Source organism: Fusarium verticillioides, chromosome 1 (assembly GCF_000149555.1).
Source record: "Fusarium verticillioides 7600 chromosome 1, whole genome shotgun sequence".
Lineage (NCBI taxonomy): Eukaryota > Fungi > Ascomycota > Sordariomycetes > Hypocreales > Nectriaceae > Fusarium > Fusarium verticillioides.
In genome coordinates this window covers 1,507,347-1,527,167 of record NC_031675.1, presented here as the reverse complement: position 1 = coordinate 1,527,167, position 19,821 = coordinate 1,507,347, and the positions used below count along the sequence as shown (strand labels likewise).

General features: G+C 49.1%; 8 protein-coding genes across 16 annotated transcripts; 3 read left to right on the top strand and 5 right to left on the bottom strand.

Moving 5' to 3' along the window:
• Positions 1 to 343: 343 nt before the first annotated feature.
• Positions 344 to 3,556, bottom strand: FVEG_09477 (hypothetical protein). 7 transcript variants are annotated; one of them, XM_018898464.1, is made up of 3 exons: positions 2,768 to 3,556; positions 1,610 to 2,704; positions 442 to 1,532 (listed from the first exon to the last, which is right to left on the bottom strand). In XM_018898464.1, the coding sequence occupies exon 3, from the start codon at positions 1,462 to 1,464 to the stop codon at positions 715 to 717; it is 750 nt and encodes a 249-aa protein (XP_018756359.1). In that variant the 5' UTR covers positions 1,465 to 1,532; positions 1,610 to 2,704; positions 2,768 to 3,556; the 3' UTR covers positions 442 to 714. The 7 variants fall into 7 exon arrangements, with proteins under 7 accessions (XP_018756356.1, XP_018756355.1, XP_018756354.1 ...); XM_018898463.1 differs by having other exon boundaries at positions 443 to 1,532; positions 1,610 to 1,958; positions 2,011 to 3,556; XM_018898465.1 differs by having other exon boundaries at positions 467 to 1,464; positions 1,610 to 1,958; positions 2,011 to 3,556.
• Positions 3,557 to 3,677: 121 nt separating this feature from the next.
• On the top strand, positions 3,678 to 5,451 carry FVEG_09478 (hypothetical protein). Its single transcript, XM_018898466.1, has 2 exons — positions 3,678 to 4,231; positions 4,290 to 5,451. Exons 1-2 carry the CDS (start codon positions 4,151 to 4,153, stop codon positions 5,142 to 5,144), a joined length of 936 nt encoding a protein of 311 aa, XP_018756361.1. The 5' UTR covers positions 3,678 to 4,150; the 3' UTR covers positions 5,145 to 5,451.
• FVEG_09479 (minor allergen Alt a 7) lies at positions 5,248 to 6,899 on the bottom strand. Its single transcript, XM_018898467.1, has 2 exons — positions 6,736 to 6,899; positions 5,248 to 6,520 (listed from the first exon to the last, which is right to left on the bottom strand). The coding sequence occupies exons 1-2, from the start codon at positions 6,760 to 6,762 to the stop codon at positions 5,933 to 5,935; spliced, it is 615 nt and encodes a 204-aa protein (XP_018756362.1). The 5' UTR covers positions 6,763 to 6,899; the 3' UTR covers positions 5,248 to 5,932.
• Positions 6,900 to 7,477: 578 nt separating this feature from the next.
• On the bottom strand, positions 7,478 to 10,391 carry FVEG_09480 (hypothetical protein). 2 transcript variants are annotated; one of them, XM_018898469.1, is made up of 3 exons: positions 9,674 to 10,391; positions 7,976 to 9,602; positions 7,478 to 7,921 (listed from the first exon to the last, which is right to left on the bottom strand). In XM_018898469.1, the coding sequence occupies exons 1-2, from the start codon at positions 9,788 to 9,790 to the stop codon at positions 8,352 to 8,354; spliced, it is 1,368 nt and encodes a 455-aa protein (XP_018756364.1). In that variant the 5' UTR covers positions 9,791 to 10,391; the 3' UTR covers positions 7,478 to 7,921; positions 7,976 to 8,351. The 2 variants fall into 2 exon arrangements, with proteins under 2 accessions (XP_018756364.1, XP_018756363.1); XM_018898468.1 differs by having other exon boundaries at positions 7,478 to 9,602.
• Positions 9,925 to 10,197, top strand: FVEG_16601 (hypothetical protein; the record flags this gene model as incomplete). The annotated part of the gene is made up of 2 exons (XM_018905844.1): positions 9,925 to 10,000; positions 10,043 to 10,197. 2 exons carry the CDS (start codon positions 9,925 to 9,927, stop codon positions 10,195 to 10,197), a joined length of 231 nt encoding a protein of 76 aa, XP_018756365.1.
• Positions 10,392 to 11,369: 978 nt separating the features above from the next.
• Positions 11,370 to 13,534, bottom strand: FVEG_09481 (hypothetical protein). Of its 2 annotated transcripts, XM_018898471.1 has the most exons (4): positions 13,236 to 13,501; positions 13,005 to 13,171; positions 11,850 to 12,938; positions 11,370 to 11,793 (listed from the first exon to the last, which is right to left on the bottom strand). In XM_018898471.1, exons 1-3 carry the CDS (start codon positions 13,271 to 13,273, stop codon positions 11,875 to 11,877), a joined length of 1,269 nt encoding a protein of 422 aa, XP_018756367.1. In that variant the 5' UTR covers positions 13,274 to 13,501; the 3' UTR covers positions 11,370 to 11,793; positions 11,850 to 11,874. The 2 variants fall into 2 exon arrangements, with proteins under 2 accessions (XP_018756367.1, XP_018756366.1); XM_018898470.1 differs by having other exon boundaries at positions 11,370 to 12,938; positions 13,236 to 13,534.
• A 293-nt stretch (positions 13,535 to 13,827) lies between these two features.
• FVEG_09482 (DNA polymerase kappa subunit) lies at positions 13,828 to 15,803 on the top strand (the record flags this gene model as incomplete). The annotated part of the gene is made up of 2 exons (XM_018898472.1): positions 13,828 to 14,025; positions 14,079 to 15,803. The coding sequence occupies 2 exons, from the start codon at positions 13,828 to 13,830 to the stop codon at positions 15,801 to 15,803; spliced, it is 1,923 nt and encodes a 640-aa protein (XP_018756368.1).
• On the bottom strand, positions 15,794 to 18,959 carry FVEG_09483 (hypothetical protein). The gene is made up of 2 exons (XM_018898473.1): positions 16,788 to 18,959; positions 15,794 to 16,737 (listed from the first exon to the last, which is right to left on the bottom strand). Exons 1-2 carry the CDS (start codon positions 18,304 to 18,306, stop codon positions 15,965 to 15,967), a joined length of 2,292 nt encoding a protein of 763 aa, XP_018756369.1. The 5' UTR covers positions 18,307 to 18,959; the 3' UTR covers positions 15,794 to 15,964.
• Between the last annotated feature and the right edge of the window lie 862 nt (positions 18,960 to 19,821).

The following is a 19,821-nucleotide window of genomic DNA, read 5'->3' as shown; positions in this document are numbered from 1 at the left end:
ACTCAGTAAAGTCCAGCAAACCCCTAACCCCAACCATTCTCACCGATGAAACATTTTTCATTTCACTGCAACCATGTGGCTACGAAAAACAATATTTCCTAAGCATACAGAGCAAAGGAGGAGAAACTGGGCTTCCATTGCACGATTACCACAGCGAAATGCGTGAGGTCAGGTGATGGCTCACGGCTCACATCTCCGGCGTGGCCGGCTTTGGGCATCATATTCTAGACGCGAGGCGAGAGTAAAAGATGCTGGTTATGGATACTGCTTTGATAGATTCTGAATTGCCCATGTTGTGAGTATGCATTGCACTGGCTGATCTGGCGAACAAATGCGGCATACCACCTTGTTTCAAGAAGGATGTAAATCTTTCTAGCTTTTCATCTCTGGAATTTCAGTCCAATGGTTACGTTGGTCATGATTTCACGCCTGAGGAAGTAATCGGGTTCAAAGAAGAAAGAATCATTCTAATTAGTCGCTAGTAACATATCAAAATCCCCAATGCCAACATGAATATCGATAGTTTTACATACCCCGGATGTCTCTTGCCCCAGTTTCATGTAAAGTGTCCCTTGGATTCGACCCATGCATGACTCGATCTGACTAACCTCAGCTCCATATGTACCTTGAAACTATGGCCTTGTTCTATGTGGGAGCCTCTATGTGGGAGTCTCCATAATACAGGCACGCCTTTCGTTTGCCGATGCCTATCACCTAAATTCCCTGATGCAATAGGACACAATGCTGGGGTCGCGCAGACGAATAGTCACAGCCACACCACCTTCTTTTGGGCCGCAGTGGACAAGTTGAAGAGCAGTCTGGACACTGCAGGCAGTTGGGTTTCTGCCACACACGTCGGCATCGGCAAACCCAGAGGTCCAGACCAGTTCTTGTCACGATGCAGTCAGATGGTGCGTGAAGTCCAGCCTTTACTCCACATCCGATGCAGAAGCGGCGGAGGGGCATAAGCCGGTCTTGAGGTCCCGCCTCCTGCTCCGGTATCAATCGGCCTTGTGGGTCGAAGTACGCCGTGTTGGCTTGTAACACATCAAAGTGTTGCGGACTCCGTACACGGAAGCACCAGTAGCACTCCAAGTTTCCGGGTCTTTGGTCTTTCTTTTTCTCGCTGGCCCAATGTTGTGGGAAGTCCTTTGCTGCTCTCATTACCAACTCAAACTTGTCTCGTAGTGTTGCCATGCGTTGGGGGTCTACTGTGCGATGAAAGTGTCGGTTCACCATGGACAGGAAGATGAGAGACTGATAGTCCAGGTCCGAAAAAATGAGCCTCTGCACATCGTTGGGGAGCCGTTCTAATAGCGATACTTTGTTTGTTTGAAGAACTTTTGGTAGCCAGGTTGGACAACTCGACGCATACTTCTTCTGGTGGGGATACGAAGGGCGATTGAGCTCAGGTTCAAATGCTCGGCCAACGGGGCCAGCATGTTGTCGTGGGATCAAGAGCATCTTCAATTAAGAAAAAGTCAGTAGAAGTGTGTGTGATCTCGATAACATTCTGTGGGAGAGATGCGCTTCTATAAATGACCACCTTAGCCAAGGAGGGGACAGATAGGGAAGTGTATGGCATCCAACAATGCCCATACCAACCTACCTCATGCACGCCTCTGATGGCAAGCAAACAAATAGTTGCGGCACCCAAGATTTCACGTCGGATATGGGTCGAGGTGCAAGGGTGTTTGTGGTTCGTTCTCTACCCGACATCCTTCAGCATTATAGCTGTTGGTTGTGCATTGGGGCTGAGACAGGCAGCTCGTTAAGGTAGTTGAAAGGTATCTTCTCTGCGCCTGATATTTACCCAACACTACTTAATTTGTGATTGACACTCACCGTGGGCCATTGGCGATCAGATCTACCCTGGTTTTTGGTACATCTGATATGGTACAGCTATGTCCTGGCCTATGGTGTCATTCTGCCTTCATGTTTGATTTGGTATTCAGCTCCTGGTGAAGCCATTAGCTGCTCAGTGTTTCGTTTCAATGACCAGTAACCGACTGCATCATGCATGCAACCCAACATATACAAGCCTGTTTCCAAGTCAGCCTTTGGCTCAATAGATGGTGTAGTGTGTGTCCTTTCCATAAACCCTCATGGAAAGGTGAAATCCTATATCTGCGCCCTAGAGATCGGGCTGACCCCGGTCTAGTTTGCGTATGGAGACGAGACGAGAAGAGACGGCTGGCGAAGCGAAGCTGTTAGACGAATGACGGCCGGCCCGGGTCAACCCAACACGACAAGAGACAACGGCAAGCAGTTGGGCGGCCGCGTCCTCACTTCAGCTTCCAGCATCGACTATTATCCACATAGCTGCAGCGGAACCAGTCCCCCGACCGACGCCTCTTATCATGTGAATGGAAGGCTCATGTGGGCATGTCGCACTATCACTGTGATATCCAAACTGTCGGGTCAAGCTAGGCCTGGTTCATCTGCGGCGGGTGAGTCCAACACACCAGGAAAACCACCTCTCCTCATGCAAGTCGCAATTTTGGGAAACTCGCTCGCATCCTTCCACTCGCTTCGAGTCATTTTCAACCGCTATGATTGAGCCAGGATCTGGAATTCGTTACCTGCGCTCCGCACGCACATCTTCTACCTGAAGGAATACTCTTTGTTGCATACTGGGATCAGGCATCGAGTCTGTTTGCTTGACAGATCACTTTATGCCAGCAATGTCAGAATTTGGTCTGAGCTGCACTTTGAGACTTGATCAAGACTGCTATAAAATATGGTCTTGGCGTGCGACGAGTCGTACTCTTACTGGTAATATCGCCCCAGCCCAATAAGGCGTCTCGTTTCTTCTGGTGGTTTTAGCGACGAGATAGGCACGTTGGCTGGCATTTTTTCTGGGTTTTTCCGCATGGCACAGGCGCCTGAGAAGTTTGTTGCCTCTCCTCGCTTCGTCCTGTGCCTCACTCTTCGGATGCGATTCCAAGACGTCGACAAATTATCGACCCCCTGGTTGGCAAGGATCTGAGGGGTTTAAGTCGAACAAAAGGCTTTTCAGAGACATTCCCAGCCAAGGAGCCTACCTTACGCATCGTCCAGAGTCGTCCACTTGAAAGCAGACAAACGATGTAAAAGACTGAAGGTATCATAGGCAGGCCAAATGGTTTGGAATCCAAGCATCGGGATCTGCTGAGTGCATGTACCAAAGCACTGGGATGACGCGACGGATCAGCCATGCCCCCAAACCCCCAAAAACATGCTCGATGTGGTAAGAGCATAGCATGTCTATTATTATCCCATTCGATAGTCGGCAAAGCTCCCACGATGAGACCTTATGATAATGAATATTCCCACGTAAAGGCTCCTTCACCATGTGAGAGATTGAGAGGTTGCGACAGCATATCTTAGTTCGTTCGGGTCCTTTGTCACGATAAAGCAAGAACTGAAAGCGTGGAAATCAAAGAGTACGATGCGGTGCTGTCTGTAATCCTTGTCAGGTAGGGCCAGGTAAATATTTGCTGGTAGCATGCCTAGCATGTGTAGCAAACAAAGTGTTTCCTGGATTGAGAAATTGGCGCTGATCATTAAATGTTTCATTGACATTTTCACTTTATAGGGTCCTTGGAATATGGAGTACATATGTACACCAAGATACGATCTGTGGGGGGACAGAAATTGGGTGACATTCCATCACGAAAACAGGTCTGAGCATTGTGTGAATTGTCTCAGCCTCCGCCCTGATGAACTGGTTGCTACTGTGCTGGGGACACAAATAGGACCAAGTACAATCGATTTGATGACTGCACGAGGGTTTGCGGCCGGCAAATATGACTGCATCGGGGCCACTCATGGCCCGGCTGATGGCTGATGGCACCTCTTTGTGGCAACCAAGCATCCCCGGGGTACAAAGAAATCCTCTGGCTGTGTGCTGGCAGGATTTGGCCCAAACACCTTCAACACAGCCCCAATGCCAACTTGAAATGCGATCCAGTAACTCCGCAAATGTTGCTGTAGATCCTGACCAGAGGGCCTGTTTCAAATAGCAGTGCGACCAGGGGTACGCGCTTAAACGTCATAATAATCATTCGTGCCCCAGTCATCTTTGCACCCTGAATTTCTGTCTTTTGGTGATGCCTTCTATATTTTCTTTGTGTGCTCACGACGTTCTTTAACCCATTTATGCTCCATTATGGCTCTGTTTGAATCCGCCAACTGCGATCGAAATGCGACCGCTCCAACAGCCAGCGATGCCGGCGTCGCAGGCGCTGGTGTAAGCTCCAAACCTAGCATGCTGGAAGACAACATAACCAGGTGCTGACATACGACAGATCCTACTATCGTTCATGATCACGGCACTGCTCGCCATCATATTATCGAGTAGCGTCATTTTTGCCGAAATGCGAGGGAGAGACTCGGTCATCCGGCGGAAGCTGCTCAACGGTTATAGCGACTCTCAAATTATGCAGGGAATTGGTATCCAGAGTGTTGGACTGGCGAAGATGAACAGCTTGGTGCCGTATCACTTCTTCCTCATATGGATGCTGTCACTCCTTTCCATGGCGACCCATAACACGACACTTTTGGCTCTTAAACAAGATTACCGCCGCGATTGGGTAATTCGATGGTTGCGACAGTTTCTAATGTTCGTCAATTTGGCGTTGTCATGCGTGTCTGGCGTCTTTGTTCTCGAGGGTGTTTCAAAGGGTCTTGACGACAAAACTCTCCCCATATCCTGCGTGTGGGAAGTTGAGGGCAAAGGCGCTGCCTCAAACGCTGGTCTTTCTTACGTCGGCACAATCGTCGTTATTGCTGGTAACTGCATCATCTTTGGCCTGGCGACCTGGTATCTTCACAGCAAGCAGCAAAGATTCTATAAGATCATCCAGGTTGTCGGGTTGGTGTTGATGACAGCTATTGCAGTTGGAGCAGCGATTCGGATTATCCTGCTTTCCCAAGCATTTGGTCACCCGTCGATCGAGCTCAAAGACAATGGCGAGACTGTATGGAGCTTCGGTCAGCTTCTCTCCATGCTGCTTCTTATCCTTCCCTTGGTCAACGTCATTGAGATCTACCGAGGAGAGATCCAAGTCCCAGGTCCAATTCGAGACGACCGAGCCAAAGTATACGACGGTGAACTCCAGGATAACCCACAAGGGTCGCGGACAAATCTCTTTCAAAAGTAAGGGACAAAGTCAGGAATTATATCTTGAATTGAGAGAGAGACCACGAATCTGGTCTTATGATTGGGAACGAAGGCAGGAATTGTGATGAAAAACAGGCTTTACTGCAAGAAAGATACCCTCTTTTCTTTCTATCCTTAACAAGCAAGTATTTAGAGATTTGAATCATCCTCTCGCATTGCAGGGACTAGATAGGTAGTTTGCGCTGGGCGCAGCTTCCTGTCTACTAACTACCTTAACTTGGGTATCTACCAAGCCACCTATAGAAAATGAAATTGACCTATTGCGCTTGCCCGTACTCTTTCGACGCTCTTCGATTGCTCGCCTTGGAATGGACATCCAACCACCGGGCAACATCTTGTGTGTAGCGGTGATATTCATGGAATAGGTAGGTATGATTCAGGTATTGTAATAGCACCAACAGAGGAAAGCCTGAGACGGAAACGGTATTAATCTTCATTTGCCATTAGCGTCGCCGTTTCAAAGTGCTCCTTAATTGGTTCTCTAGAGGCATATATGATGTCACACCAAGTTCTTTATACTAAATGATCATAAGAATATTTATTTGTATTTGTTATTGATTCCAATCATTTGCGTTCCATTATCGTTCAACTCGTCTATTGGACTACGCACTTGGCTGGCAGTCCGCAAGGTCCCTCCTTGACCTCCTTAAGCTCTTGAGGTCCCTTGTTCTCCTGTTTGGGAGCAGTGGTACCCTTTTCAGCCTCGGCAGGCTTGTTGGTGTTCGATGCCACCTCAGGCGCAGCCTTGGCTTGGCTGCTGCCATGCAGTCAACCGGTGAACTTGGCAACAGTCTGGTAGAAGTTCTCTCCCTGGATCTGAGCAAGCTCGAGCTCCTTGGCAGAGGGCTGGCGAGAACCGTCACCACCAGCGAAGGTACCGGCGCCCCAGGCACTGCCACCGCGAACCTCGGAGAGATCAGTCAGGACACCGAAAGCCTTGGCGTAACCGAAGGGGACATAGATGATGCCGTGGTGAGTGAGGGTCGAGATAGCGTTCTGAGCAGTAGTCTCCTGACCACCACCCTGAGAGGCGGTAGAGACGAAGATACCAGCCATCTTGCCCCAGAAACCACCGGAAGCCCACTGCTTGCCAGTCTTGTCCCAGAAGGCCTTCCACTGGGCGGGGAAATTTCCGTAACGGGTGGGGATACCAAGGAGGAAGGCATCGTAGCCCTCAAGGACGGAGGGGTCGTCGAGGGTAGGGACATCGGTGGGCTTGGGAGGAGCATGCATCTTGGCGAGGACATCCTCGGGGAGGGTCTCGGGGACCTGGAAGAGGTCGGCAGAGCCGCCAGCCTTCTCAATACCGGCCTTCTCAGCTTCGGCCAGCTGCTTGATGTGGCCGTACATGGAGTACTACGAGATATGTTAGTGTTCTGTGGTGATACAGTCACGAGTGGAATGTTGTATGAGCGTAGACAAGCCATTGAGCAGTGTAATCTTGATTTACACTTATTGTCACATATGGCAGTCTCAAGCATCTCACATGAGTAACAATGGTTTGTTTATCATGAAGGGATGACGGTGGCGGGGCTAGTAGGAATGACAAGATATGGAGGGGTGAAACATACGTAGACGATGGCGATCTTGGGAGCCATTGTGAATGACTTGTGAGGGGGGGTATCAAGTAAAGAATTAAGAAAATACAACGTAGAGAGATGCGAGGAGTACTGAGTGATGACAAGACAGAAAGAAACGAAATAGCAGAAGAGGGGAGGGTTCGTCTTATAGCTTGAGGGAGAGCTTGTTGGAAGCTTCTACATCTGGGAACTGGGATGTTATCCACAAAAAGGTACGTATCATGCACCTAAGGAGAAATGAGCCGGGCGCTCATGATATCATTGGTGCAACTCTGCCAGTTCCGGAATCTACGAACGCGTGGGTGTGGGATTGGAGATTGAACCGGTAACTAACACCTGAGAACAGCTCTGAAGAAAAAGTGGAGGTGAAGCTCGGGATGTCCCAGAATCATGACATCTGTGACATGCAAGACAATTGCTTCCGTAACTCAATCTTTCCTATTGAATCTGGAAGCTGATCAACCCGAGTTAATCTCTCCCAACTGTTAATTCCTACCATGATGATACCGCTGATACTCAATTCCTCCAAGCCCGTATCATGTCTCGTCATAGTTATTCTTCAAAACACAATCAACTTCACCTTCAACAATACCCCACCTCGATCGATAAAAGCCCCATAATTAACCCCCTCTAAAAAAGCTCTTTGCTGAGTCAAGGCTGATGTGTGCTTAGCAGAAGACGCTTAGCTTTTATTACACGAGCCTGACAAAACATACTCAATGCGGGGACGTCTCTGTCCGACTGCGCGCGGTTATTGCAAATCTTATGATTTTTATCTTGCCTCTCTATCTTATCCAAACATTTGATAAGCCAGTATGTTTCATTCTGCAATTTTTGTACAGGACTTCAGGCTTCGAGCTCCGGCACTTGCTGGATCCGGTTTCCTGTTTTCGATGCTTGTATATCCGTTACCCACATGCCATCTCACCTCGTCTTTCTTCTTGATTCTACATCATCATCTCCTTCTTCTGTCTTCTTTCTCACCGACATCCTCAATCTCTTGCTGATGCACGATTAGCATGTCTTCAGTGGATCTCAACAACCGTCGTCCTGATTATTCTTGGCCCCTTGCAGCTGAAGCTCCGCTGAACCACTTGCCCCATTACCAACCGCCCTCGAGCATCCACTCTCGCATTATCAATGGGACGACTTTGCATATAAATCTCATGCCCGGACCCTCACTCAGTCAGTAACAGTCTCAGGCTTGACTTGAGGCTTACGATCAACTTACAAAGGCTCGTGCCAACGTACTATCAAATGGCATTATCACATGATAGCCTCACCAGACTTGCATGCTGTGTAAGTGTGCTAGACTCCCAAAGTCTGACATTTTCTGTATATCAGCTATCTCACATCGAAGCTCAATATCTGCCAATATCAACGCCACACTGTAAGCGGTACTCAATAGTATCAATATGAATGCCGCCTCTGAGGCCCAACCCCGTCCTGAGTATAAAGCCAAAGTACCTTTCAAGAGGTCCAAAACAATCCAAACTCCATGCTTCCGTTAGATGATTTGATACATCGAGAGTTCAAAACTCTAAACCAATCCCATGTGAGAAGTTAATATAAAAAAATAAAACCAGCTAAAAGAAAGACTTCATATATCATCGGTGTGGTGATCGTTGCTCGTCGTCTCGTGGATGTGCGCTTGATGGTTCAATCACGATCTCAGGGAGTTGCGGTATTCTTAAGCTGGGCAGTTGAGGCGCGCTACCAAGGCTCTGACCGCTTGGTGGACTGCTACTTTGTCCATCTGAAGCTGGGTCCATCTCATGCCAATCTGACCCAAGATCCTGCTCCGTAGTTCGCTGTGTTCTCTGCGATGAGGAGCGTTCAGGGCCGGGATACTCAGGCGGGGGACCGTGATTTGAGGATCGGTCATCAGTGAGCGGTATATCCTCGTACTCGGGAGGGGGCATCGCCTCTTCACCAAGATCTGCTTCTACCAACTCAGGACTCGAGCCAGCTCTGCCATCTGCACTGCCTGATCGAATAGAAGCCCCTTGCGAACGTGTAGGCGCCAGACTTGCAAAGTCGTCGTCATGACTAGCAGCAGAGCTATAGCTGCGCCCCCGTTGATGTCCCGATTGCATGCTCGCAGCATCTGAGAGCAGGCCAACACGCTCACTCTCGCTACTGTTTGCTCTAATTCTCGTTCCGTCATGTCGTGCAACACCTACGTCTGCATATGATACACTTGACACAGATCTCTGCCTGTTGTCCTTGATCTGGTCCACAGTCGTTCGTAGTTCGGCAATAGTGTTGTCCTCGTTCGCAGCACGGGTCTCGGCTCTGATCGCCTCGAGCTCGCGATAGTCGTTTCTGAGCCGTGCCTCGCGGCGTCGCTCTCTACGCTCCTCACGCTCAGCGAGAGCTTGTCGTCGAGCCAGTCTGATCTGGTAGAGAGTCTCCATTTCTTCATTTCGCGCTTCTTCCTCTGCCTCTGCAGTTGGCAGGTCGATGATCACGTCCACGCCATCTCGCTCGCCTTCTCGTCCCAGGACCCTTTCATTATGGCTTGCGCTCTGCCGATACGCCGGTAATGTAAGCACAGAGCGGACGGAAGTATTTCGGTCGACGGTTGCACCAGCGTTGGCACCGTTATTGGCACTGTTGCGATTTTGTCGGTTATTGGTTGAAGTAGAAGTGGGATCGAGCTGATGTGATTGTCTTCCGTTCTCCCCACCATCTTCACCAGCCGTCTGTTCGTAATTGCCCTGCCCCGATCGACCTCTTATTCGTTCAAGAAAGCCCCCCTTCTTTTTACTTTCTGTCGGCTTCTTCTTTTGTCGCGCCTTCGTTATGCAAACAGCCAAAGTAATGGCTACCACTACACCGGCAATACTACCGATGACCTGCACGTTGAGACATAAATGTTAGCGCCATGGCAGATCTCGGACGATTCTTCCACTCCATTTGAACTTACAATAAAGACAACTGTATTATTGGTTCCCCCACCTCCGTTGCTAGATGACGTTTCTCGAGGTTGAACTGCGCTCACGGTGGCATCCCAGCCACGCGGTATTGGAACGTTCAGATGCATGTCAAACCGAACTGCACCATTCAGCAGAAGAAGGAGTTAATTGTACTGGTAATGAGATTGAATTGCCAGCGACAATTCGTCGGAGAGGGCGGATAGAAGAGGACCACACAGAGGCGCGCCCGATTGGATGATCGATGCTTGCCGATACGAAGTGGGAGTACAGAGTCTCGTATAAGATTCAACGATTGCGGCAAAAGGCGTTGTTCCTGGGTAAGAAGGTTTGATTGACAGGAAAAAGATTAAGAGGAACAGGACCACAACAGAAGAAGATGAAGACTATTGCCTCCAACTTCCAGGCAAAGCAATGCACAGCTCAGCACAGCACAGCACAGCCGCAGTTGTCAGGCGCTCGCGAGGCGCGAGGTTGGTTGGTTGGCTATCCCGTCCAGTCAGCTTGGCTTGGCTGAGCTGGACTGGATGTGAAAATGGACCTGGGCCTGGACTTCTAGCAGGGGTGTTTCGGGACCTTTTACCCTTTATACTCGCTCTGTGTTTCACTGATGGAAGCACAAAATGGGAGGAAGTAATATGATTACGAGTGTAACAAGAAGATCAAAAACGAGAAATTGGAGTTAGCATTGACCAGAATAAGCGGACGAGCCGTGTCGTCTTGGTTTGCTCTGCTCTGTTCTGCTGTCAGATCAAGAATTGGCTAACCTAACTTCCATTGCCTAGTTATGGTCTGCTCCTTGACGATCTTGACTTGTCAGTGGCCGTTAGGGTGGTGACATCAGTACACAAGCGACTACGTAACTTAGTACAGGGCCAAGGTGTGGCCTCTGCTTACCTTGTCCTTGAGAGTTTAAGTGTGTCTTGAAGGCTGAAAGCATTGGATGCTGAAGATCATATCGACTGTTGTATTGAATCGCCTGTCAATGATCAGATGGGATGGCAAGGCGTTGTGGCTGGTGTACAACAGGTCCGAACTCTTATCTTGCCGCTATATATCTCACACTTGTACTCATCGACCGCAGTGTTGCACCCGATCCTTGAACGACAACCTCATCCCCAAGGAATAAGCATCAACGGGCTCCAGTTCATTACGCAATCACCACACATCTGCGGGACAATTCCCTTGTTTTGTCGCTCATTTTCTTCGATGACTCCTCATTGTAATTGTAATGAGAGTTTAATCGGTTTCCAAACACCCTTTCGCTTCTCAGAGCTCTCTTGTTACGTTTCATGCCATCGAGACTCGCTCTCAAGATCAACCTCAACAAAGGGCTTCTCCAGCCCCGGCCGCTAAATATCATCAAAATACGCTACCGAAAGGCCCTGTCCCTTAAATCTGATCTTCCAGGGATGTGGCGTGGCTGAGGTGGCCCCTGCTAAGCTCAGCCTCCCCGCATCCAAATCTTTCCTCTGATGCAATAGTCATTACCTTTATCTAGGTAATCTTCGTCCATGAGGTCGGATTAACGATCAATTGATGAACTGTCGGTAGCCTGGTTACTATCATCTGCCTTCTCAAAGAATCTGGCTACAGCGTGTTCTGCGGAGAATATTATGGAATGTTTGCTCTGGTGGCTTTGCAAGGGTTGTCATATGTCTTCTCTTAAGCAATGCACATTGTTGGGGTTTCCGTGAGAATCATGAGCCTTTCTTAATGCCACTACTTCTCCTTTGGTCGTCTTACATTCGGCCATACAGTGATACCCTTTTTCACATTTCCCCCTTGTCCAACCTGCGGGATTTCGAAACACAAGGCTTTGAGATCTTCTCCGGGCTGTTGGCGTTACAGAGTCGGTTCAGGGACAGCGTTATACAGTATCCGCTGGGCCCTCTCGATAAGAAGTCGAGACCTAGTAGTATCGTTTTGAAAAATCTCGTTGGTTACCTCCGAAGAGATTATCGAGCTTTCAACTTTAATTAGCAGTATTTTAATAGCGCGGCCTCTATAAGAGGGCTGTTATCGGTCATTAAGGCAGTACAAGACAGCAGCTAGGTACTTAAAGGTAAAGGCTTGATCATCTTGATGAGGAGATTTAAAATGAATGGCGATGCTATATAAAATTAACATGTGAGAATAAAACAGCCTTGAACTCCCGCTCCAACCAACCTAGTTTGCATAAGTCACATATTATTTATCCAAACTTCTTCTCAAACTTCTTTAGCATGCCCGTTACGCCACGCTCTAATCGTCCTGCATTCTCCTCAAGTTTACCTCGTGGCTCCTTTGTCTTAGGCGCAAATGAGTAGATCTCGGAATTAGCCAATTCTGTCTGCGTTGGACGGTAGACTTGCTGATGGATTGAATATTCTGCACCTGGCTGAGTTGGCGCCTGTTGCTCTTGGTGTGTATAGTTGTACTGCGTGAAACCTCCGGGAGGTGGTGGAGGAAGTCCCGGGTTGGAAGCTGGTGGTGTTGGTTGCGAGTGGGGTTGAGCCTGGGCTGGAGGTTGAGTTTGTGGAGGAGGCGGGGGAGATACAAATCCAGGTGAACCTGGGAATGTTGCACCGTATGGACTTCCCAATGCTTGAGCAGGCATTGTAGCAGCTCTTTGTAATCCAGGATGCTGGCCGAACTGAGGTGGGGGCAGTCCGGGGCTTGTCACACCTCCCGGAGGGAATTGCGATGGGGGAGGCATACCCGGTGTGAAAGGCTGCTTGTGGTAGTCATACGCAACAGCGACAGCCAGCGGGTTGAGGGGGTCCTCATCCGGAGGCGGTGTCTTTTCTCGGTGCTGAATCGTCTCCGGAGCTGCTGGAGCGGCCGGGTTATAAGCCATCGGAGCAAAGTTGGCCGGTGCCTCGGAGGGCGGGGCCGGAGGCGGAGCGGGGACGTTGGGAGGAGGCGCAAAGCTCGGAGCGTTGGCTGAACCATATTGAGGATCTGAGATGGCAACGTTCTCCAACTGTTGAACCACAGAGCTCATAGGCGCAGGTTGAGGGGGCGGGCCAGGCTCATCCAGGACTTCCACATGTGAAGGCGGAGCAACTCTTCGTACGCCATTGACGAACTGGAGCGCATCTGCCTGGGTCCAGAAGTAGATGTCAAGTGAGTGAAGCTTATAGTGGTACTTGTTTTGATTCTGAGGATCAAAAGTTGGTAGGTGCCATTCGTTTTGGTCCGCGACAGCTTCAGGTCCGGTCAGAGTGACGCTGCATTGTTGCTTGTAGGAGTATCGGACGTGTGTCTGATCGAGGTCTACAGGTTGGCTTATCAGTATGGTCCACTCTCAGCTATGCGCGACCTCATCATGTCGAGTCTTACATCCTTCGAAAGCATCCTGATCCTCAGTGCCTGGCTGGTTGGCAATTTCGATGCGACAGCGGCGCTCGTTGGCATTCTCAAAAAGATAGACATACGAGCCCTTATCAAACCTGTGATGTCTGGGTTTCACAGTATCGGGGCCATAGAAGTAATGAATGTCTGCGAAGCTTCATTGACGGTCTGTCAGCAAATTGGGACATCTTCCCAGCGCATTTAGCCGTCGCAACTTACAGTGTCGCAACATTCTCTTCTCCTGGTCGCGCAGCCATATTAAAGGTTCCTCTGTGGGCTCACCTAACAGAAGAAGATAAAGACCTGTAGGGAAAATAATCGAGTGATTCGTGACAGAAAGAAAATGTGCGGCCTGTTCACCTTTTGTACCCTCCGCTTCAGAGTCCAACCCTCTTTTCAGAGCTGGGCGCCATTTGACTCGTCGACTGATCAACTTCTGTGTTTCCAACGGACGACATAATGCATATAAGTTGTCCATGTCGGCGCTTAAACGCCTGTTCTGGGGAGGGGGAAGCACATTCTTTGGCCAATTGAGTTCAGAGGACCCTTGGTGTCGTTAGAGACGTCCCACTACCAAAATAGCGGCCCCCACTAACCAAGACAGCACTAAAAGCACCTAAAACCGAGTCGGAGGTCCCTGGAGAGTCACATGACCTCGTGTGTTTTTCGAACGCGTCCAGGATGTTGAGGGGTTCCCCGGCACGTCATCCTTCTCCTCACATCCCCGAGACGCGACGACATCAGGCTGGCTTCACGATGCCTTCAATAGTCGCAGTATATGCTATGAAGACAACGCTAGTGTCCCCTTGAGATGAGCTCAACTGATCAAGCGGAGGAGCAACCTCCATTACAGTCAACAGAGAAACCTTCAGGAGCTGAAAAGGAAACAAATCATGTCAGCAGAGACACCCCTGAGACTGCAGAGGACGATGCTTTCAAAACTCTCAAATATTCCCTTCTAGGACCATCGTTGCTAAAAGCAGGACAAGATAAGGTTGATCAAACTAAAGTACACATCCTTACCACGGCCACAAACCAATCATCACTAACACAACTTCCAAGGTTTCTGAAATCATCTACAACGCTTCCAAAGGATCCAAGTTCTTCAGCCGCGAAGAAGAACGAGACAAGGTCCTCACACAGAAGATTGAACAAATTGTCGCACGAAAGGCTCAACTCGAGAAGAGGGACCTGACTCGAGACTTGCGCAATGCAGACCGTCTGATTGCCGAACTTGAACTCACTCGCGACCTCACTCAGCACATCGTCCATGTGGACTGTGACGCATTCTACGCAGCTGTGGAGCAACTTGATCGCCCCGAAATAAAGGACCTCCCTTTCGCAGTTGGTGGCGGCGTTTTGACCACTTGCAATTATGTTGCGCGCAAGTTCGGCTGCCGGTCAGGCATGGCTGGCTTTGTGGCAAAAAGATTATGTCCAAGCTTGATCTTGCTAAAGCCAAACTTCCAGAAATACAATGCAAAAGCGCATGAGGTGAGAGAGGTGCTGGTCAACTACGACCCCCGGTTCGAGAGCGCTAGTATCGATGAGGCATACTTAAATATCACCGAATACTGCCACGAGCACGAGATGGACCCAGCGGAAGCTGTTGAACAGATGCGGCAAGAAGTTCATCAGAAGACAAATATCACTGTCTCTGCGGGCATTGCTGCTAACGCAAAACTCGCAAAGATCTGTTCAAATATGAACAAACCCAATGGGCAATACGTCTTATCTAGCGATCGGCCAACAATTATGGCCTTCATGCGCGACCTACCTACCCGGAAAGTCAACGGTATAGGGAGAGTCCTCGAGAGAGAACTGCTAGAGATTGGTATCAAGACTTGTGGTGATCTCTACGAGCATCGACAATATCTCAACCCACTTTTTGGTGACAAAACCTCAGAGTTCCTGTTCACATGCTACTTAGGTCTTGGTCGAACCAAAATTCAGCCAGCAGAAGAGTATGAGCGCAAAAGCGTTGGCACTGAGAGTACATTCCGCGATATGTCGGATCCTACACAGCTGAGAGAAAAATTACGAGCAACAGCGGAAGAGTTGGAGCAGGACATGAAGCGCGCTGAATGTAAAGGCCGCACACTCTGTCTTAAAATCAAACTTCACACATTCGAGGTCTTCACTCGGCAAGTCGTCCTACCAAGAGCTATATGCCTTGCAGACGACCTGTACAACTACGCTCTGCCCATTCTCACCAAGTTGGAGCAAGAGATGCCCGGCATGAAACTTCGATTGATGGGTCTGAGATGCACACATCTCGTCAGTACCAAAAGGCCTGATGCTATGGCCTTCTTCGGCTTTCGGCCCCGAAGGACAGATTCAGAGGACCGCCCGCAAGACGGAACCCTGAAAAGAAAAGCGAGTGATGGTGACAGAGAATGGGAACAGTGGCCAGGAGCTGATCTTCAACTTGACGACCCAGATGGCTTGCTTGAGGGCTCTTCTTGTAACCAGGATACTCCAGATCAATCACCAGGCCGAAGACACGGCAAGGAGATCGCCCCTAATCCTACAAAAGAGAACGCTGCAGAAGAGCAGTGGTGGGACTGTCCCATCTGCAGCAGACCGCAAGCGGCCGATGAGCGGCAGTTCAACGAACATATAGACCTTTGCCTGTCGAGGCAGACAATTCGTGAGGCTGTACAGGCAGATGGCCCGTCAATAAAACGTGACCCGACGCCTGAAATCAAGAAGCCACGGATGACAGAGAAGAAGAGAGGGAGGCCGAAGGTGCCTGATCCGAAGCAGAGACAGTTGTTCTTTGGATAATGCAAGTGATATGAGTTCGATGTGAATGATGCAAACAGGTCTATAGTATAATATTGTCTAAACACTCGTCCAACGTTGTTTTATATTTCCGTTGGTAAACCCAAATCTATCGTGTTTCCAGATCCGTGAACGCCTTGCTCATATACATGCGATGTGCAACTTTACATGACTCTAGACTCTCGACTGGCTATCCTATTCATTGTCTTCGTCCTTCTGATCTTCGAGTCTTCTTCCTCTTCGCGTACTAACTTCTCTCCTGGCAATCTAACAGCCTTGTCAAGCGCAACAGGGAGACCTCGATGTCGGCCTCTGAGGATCACCAAGCACAACACAAACTTGCTACCTCGGTGCATGCCTCCAGCCATGCTGTAACTTTTTCCTGGTAAGCCCATGGACAAACCAACGCAACCATAAGCCGAAACGACCTCAAACAACACATTAAATACACTGTAGGCAAGAGGTTGTTGGAGGAAATGGTCGGTCTCGATGATCATGATAACGATGACCGGGAGGATAAGCCACCACATGTCGTGAGCAAGTTGTCCACGAATCTGCTGCCCAATGAAAGAGATACGAGAGTTGTCGTCTGGACCTTTGGGTGGAGGTCGCACGCCAACGCCATGGAAAGTCATAGATTTCTTAACCGTCTTTTGAGCTGCAGCAGTGACTCTTCGTCGCAGTGCCGGTTTTTCTGGTTCCTCTGAGATCGTGGGCAGAAGGTGGTTTCCATTTTCGTTTCCGTTTCCATTTTCTGCTTCCAAAACCTGAGGGTCATCCTCGTAAATTCCAAGGGATCGTTCCTCATAGACATTGGAGTGGCGCATTGTAATCGAGACAGGGTACACGGAAATGTACATCATAATCATGTAGAGCAATTGAACAGCGGGATAGAGACCTGAGATAGAAACGACGGCGAAACCAGCAGCACGAACAGCTTAAGGTGCGTCAGTAAGGCAATCACATAATGGTAAAGTTTTTACTTACCAATTGCTTGGAACCATCCAGCAATTATACGGTCAGACACTGGCATAGCTTCTACAACATCATTTCCGATATTCAAAACTTCAAAAGCAACCCAGTCAATCGTGTTGATGGCAACAATGACGGTGAAGAGCCACCATGTAGCACCTGACGGGAAGAGTGTCGTGTATACTCGACGGGGATACTTGAGAATGAACTCGATCGTCTCTTTCCAGGGCCCCAGAGTTTTAGGCTCGGTGGTTAGTTGCAATACCCTGAGACTACACCAGAGAAAGAGCCTCAATAGCAGTGGATAGCCCGTATTCCCGGCAAGGACAAGGATACCAACGACGATTAGAACGAAATACGCATCCTGAAATACACCCATGCCTGCGTCATTGAGTGACATGCCGGCATTATTAAATGCTGAAGACGACAAAAAGATTCCGCACCACCAGGGGTTGATAGCATTGACGGTTGCTGCGGACGGCCGGTTGATGCTGATCCAGGCACCCAGTGCAATTCCACATACAGCCTGCCACATGAAGGCGTAAAGGGGAACAGTGACGGCCAAGATCTTCAGCGCGCGGTATTCACAGCCACCCAAAGCCTCACGTTCATCGGATGATAGATCGTAGAATTGGCCTCTCTTGCTTGTATTGTGGCTCCCGAGTATCTTCTTCCAGTGCAGAAGAAAGTCTTCTGATTCGTCGCTGTTGACTGAGTCTGAGGTTGAAGGTCGTCTGTTGGGTTCCTCGTTCTCGTTCCGTCGATAGATAGACACGCTGTCTCTTCCGGCGTTTCGGGGCGACAAGTTGTCTGCGAAATGGATATGGTCGCCAGAGTTTGGAGTCATAGGAGCATTCCGTGCAGGAGCTGCCACCTGCGTCGTATTGCTATCGTTGTCGTCTGAGTCAGAAATAGAATCCGGAGGAGCAGTAACGGCGCGGCGCATGGGAGCAGTTGTCTTGAACAAGTCGTTAGGGTCAGGCTTCTCAGTTGCTGTCCTCTGAACTGTTCCAAGACCAGTCAGGGTATTAGAAGTCTCGGTTGAAACAGGTGTTGTCCTCGCTTTGGCGAAAGGGATGAATCTCCCAAGTGGTTTGGCGCGTCTCAATGCAGCCCGCCGTTTCCTCGCTTCCCGTTCTGTCCTAACGATATCCTCAAACCGCTTCTCAAACGCCTGCTTTCGTGCCATGACCGTCCAGAATGAAACCCATAGAGCACTTCCAATGATGAAAAGAAGATATAGCAGAACCTGCTGCCATGTCGTGATTTCGGAAAGATTGACGGTGTTGAGGCCTGTATCGCAAAAAGAAGACACAACCAGGAACAGACAATCGACGTAGGGGATACTCTGGCTTGGCTCGCTGGATAGCCAGAAGATAAGCGAGAAGAAGAGGGATCCGAAGATGAAATAGGCGTAGTGAATGGTTATGAAATTGACGGGTGGTACCAGCCTCCCGGCCTGCGTAACGACCGCATCAAAGCGCGGATGCTCCTCGCAAAGATCTTTCCAGCGGGATGTGATAGAGTCGAGCATCGTGATGGTTGCGCTGGGTTTGAGATGCCAAGATTTATGTACCCCAGCTGAAAGGGTCAGCTCCCAAGCAATAGGTGCGGAGCCTCAGAAAAGCTTGTTTCTTTAGTCCGGTGTCGTTATTTGAAGAGATATGCCATTTCAATCACTAGAGGAGACGATTCTGCGATGAAATCACGGTGACGCCCAATACACAAGTAAGTGAGTGAGTAAGTGAGTGTTGAGTGAAAGAGAGAGTTGAAAGAAAAGAAATAGGTAGGTTTCGCTAGTAGATAAGGTTAAGACGGAAGACGGCAGATGCAAGGAAAGACAGTAAACGGGATTGATTATACGGCGCGGGCGCGAAGAAGGAGAGACAATGCCGAAAAAGGGACAAAGAAACTGTTTGACTCGGGAGATGGTGATGATGAAAGGTGCCAACTGGCAGTGCATCAATCGAAAACCAACAGGGAGACAACCCAACATGTTACGCCTGTGCAACGAAAGCGCCAGGTACCACCAAATTCAAAAGTTGAGCGGGCGCTAAAAGCTTACCGCGTCCCAATTGAAACGGTGAGCACAAGGTGACCGGGTACAAAGAGACAGTATTTACAAGGTTGAGGATCATGGAATGGTCAAAGCTACGGACAGAGAGGGAGCCAATGTTTGAATATCCATCAATCATCCTCAAGTCTGGCTAGAAACACTTGCGTCTAAGCCTCAATTACCTGACGAAGTACAATTCATGCTCTATTAAGGTTTGGATTCGGGCTTGTCTCTGGCCATTCCCGCCCGTCATCTCCATATTCATCCCGTCCCTCCCGACTCCCTCGCAGCGGAAACACTCTAATTGCCTTAGTTCCCGGGGCATTAAAACGGGCTAACGGGTCCGTTCGGCCAGCGGATAACATTGGTTTTGTCGTAATGGAACGCTGTTCCTTTGGACTTCACTTACATATACTTGTTCGTGATTCAATGCCAGCCAACTTCAGTCTTGCTTCGCTGTTCCCAGGTAAACATGTGCTCGTATTGTTAGCATCTTTTTGGCTACAAAGGTATTTACTTGTCACATAGCACTGTTCTCTATCATTCCTTCTTCTTGAGATTAGTCGTCACGTAATCATAATGTTTAATTTCACCTCCACTCCTTATCCAGTTGTTCCCCTTTCATGGATTGACCCTTGCAGCTCGTGGCTGAGCCTATATCCATATGACGCCTTCTCGCGAGGAACAAACCCCGAATTGAATTACGATTAATATACGATCAATGTCTTATTTTGTCAGGTGACGTGCCTTGAGGGATATTGGAGCATTCATTTGCCAATTATACATTGACTGTTCTAGTGTTGTTCATTGTTACGATTTGCCCAAAGATTAACGCGTTGTTACCAAGACTACACAACGCATCTCTATTGTTTCGAAATGGAAAGTCTATGTGGATAAAGATTTGCCAGCGTCACGGCGGTGAGGTTTCAGACACATCACGTGGAATAAAGAGCATGACATCCTAGACATTTAATGGCTGAAGTCAGATCGATT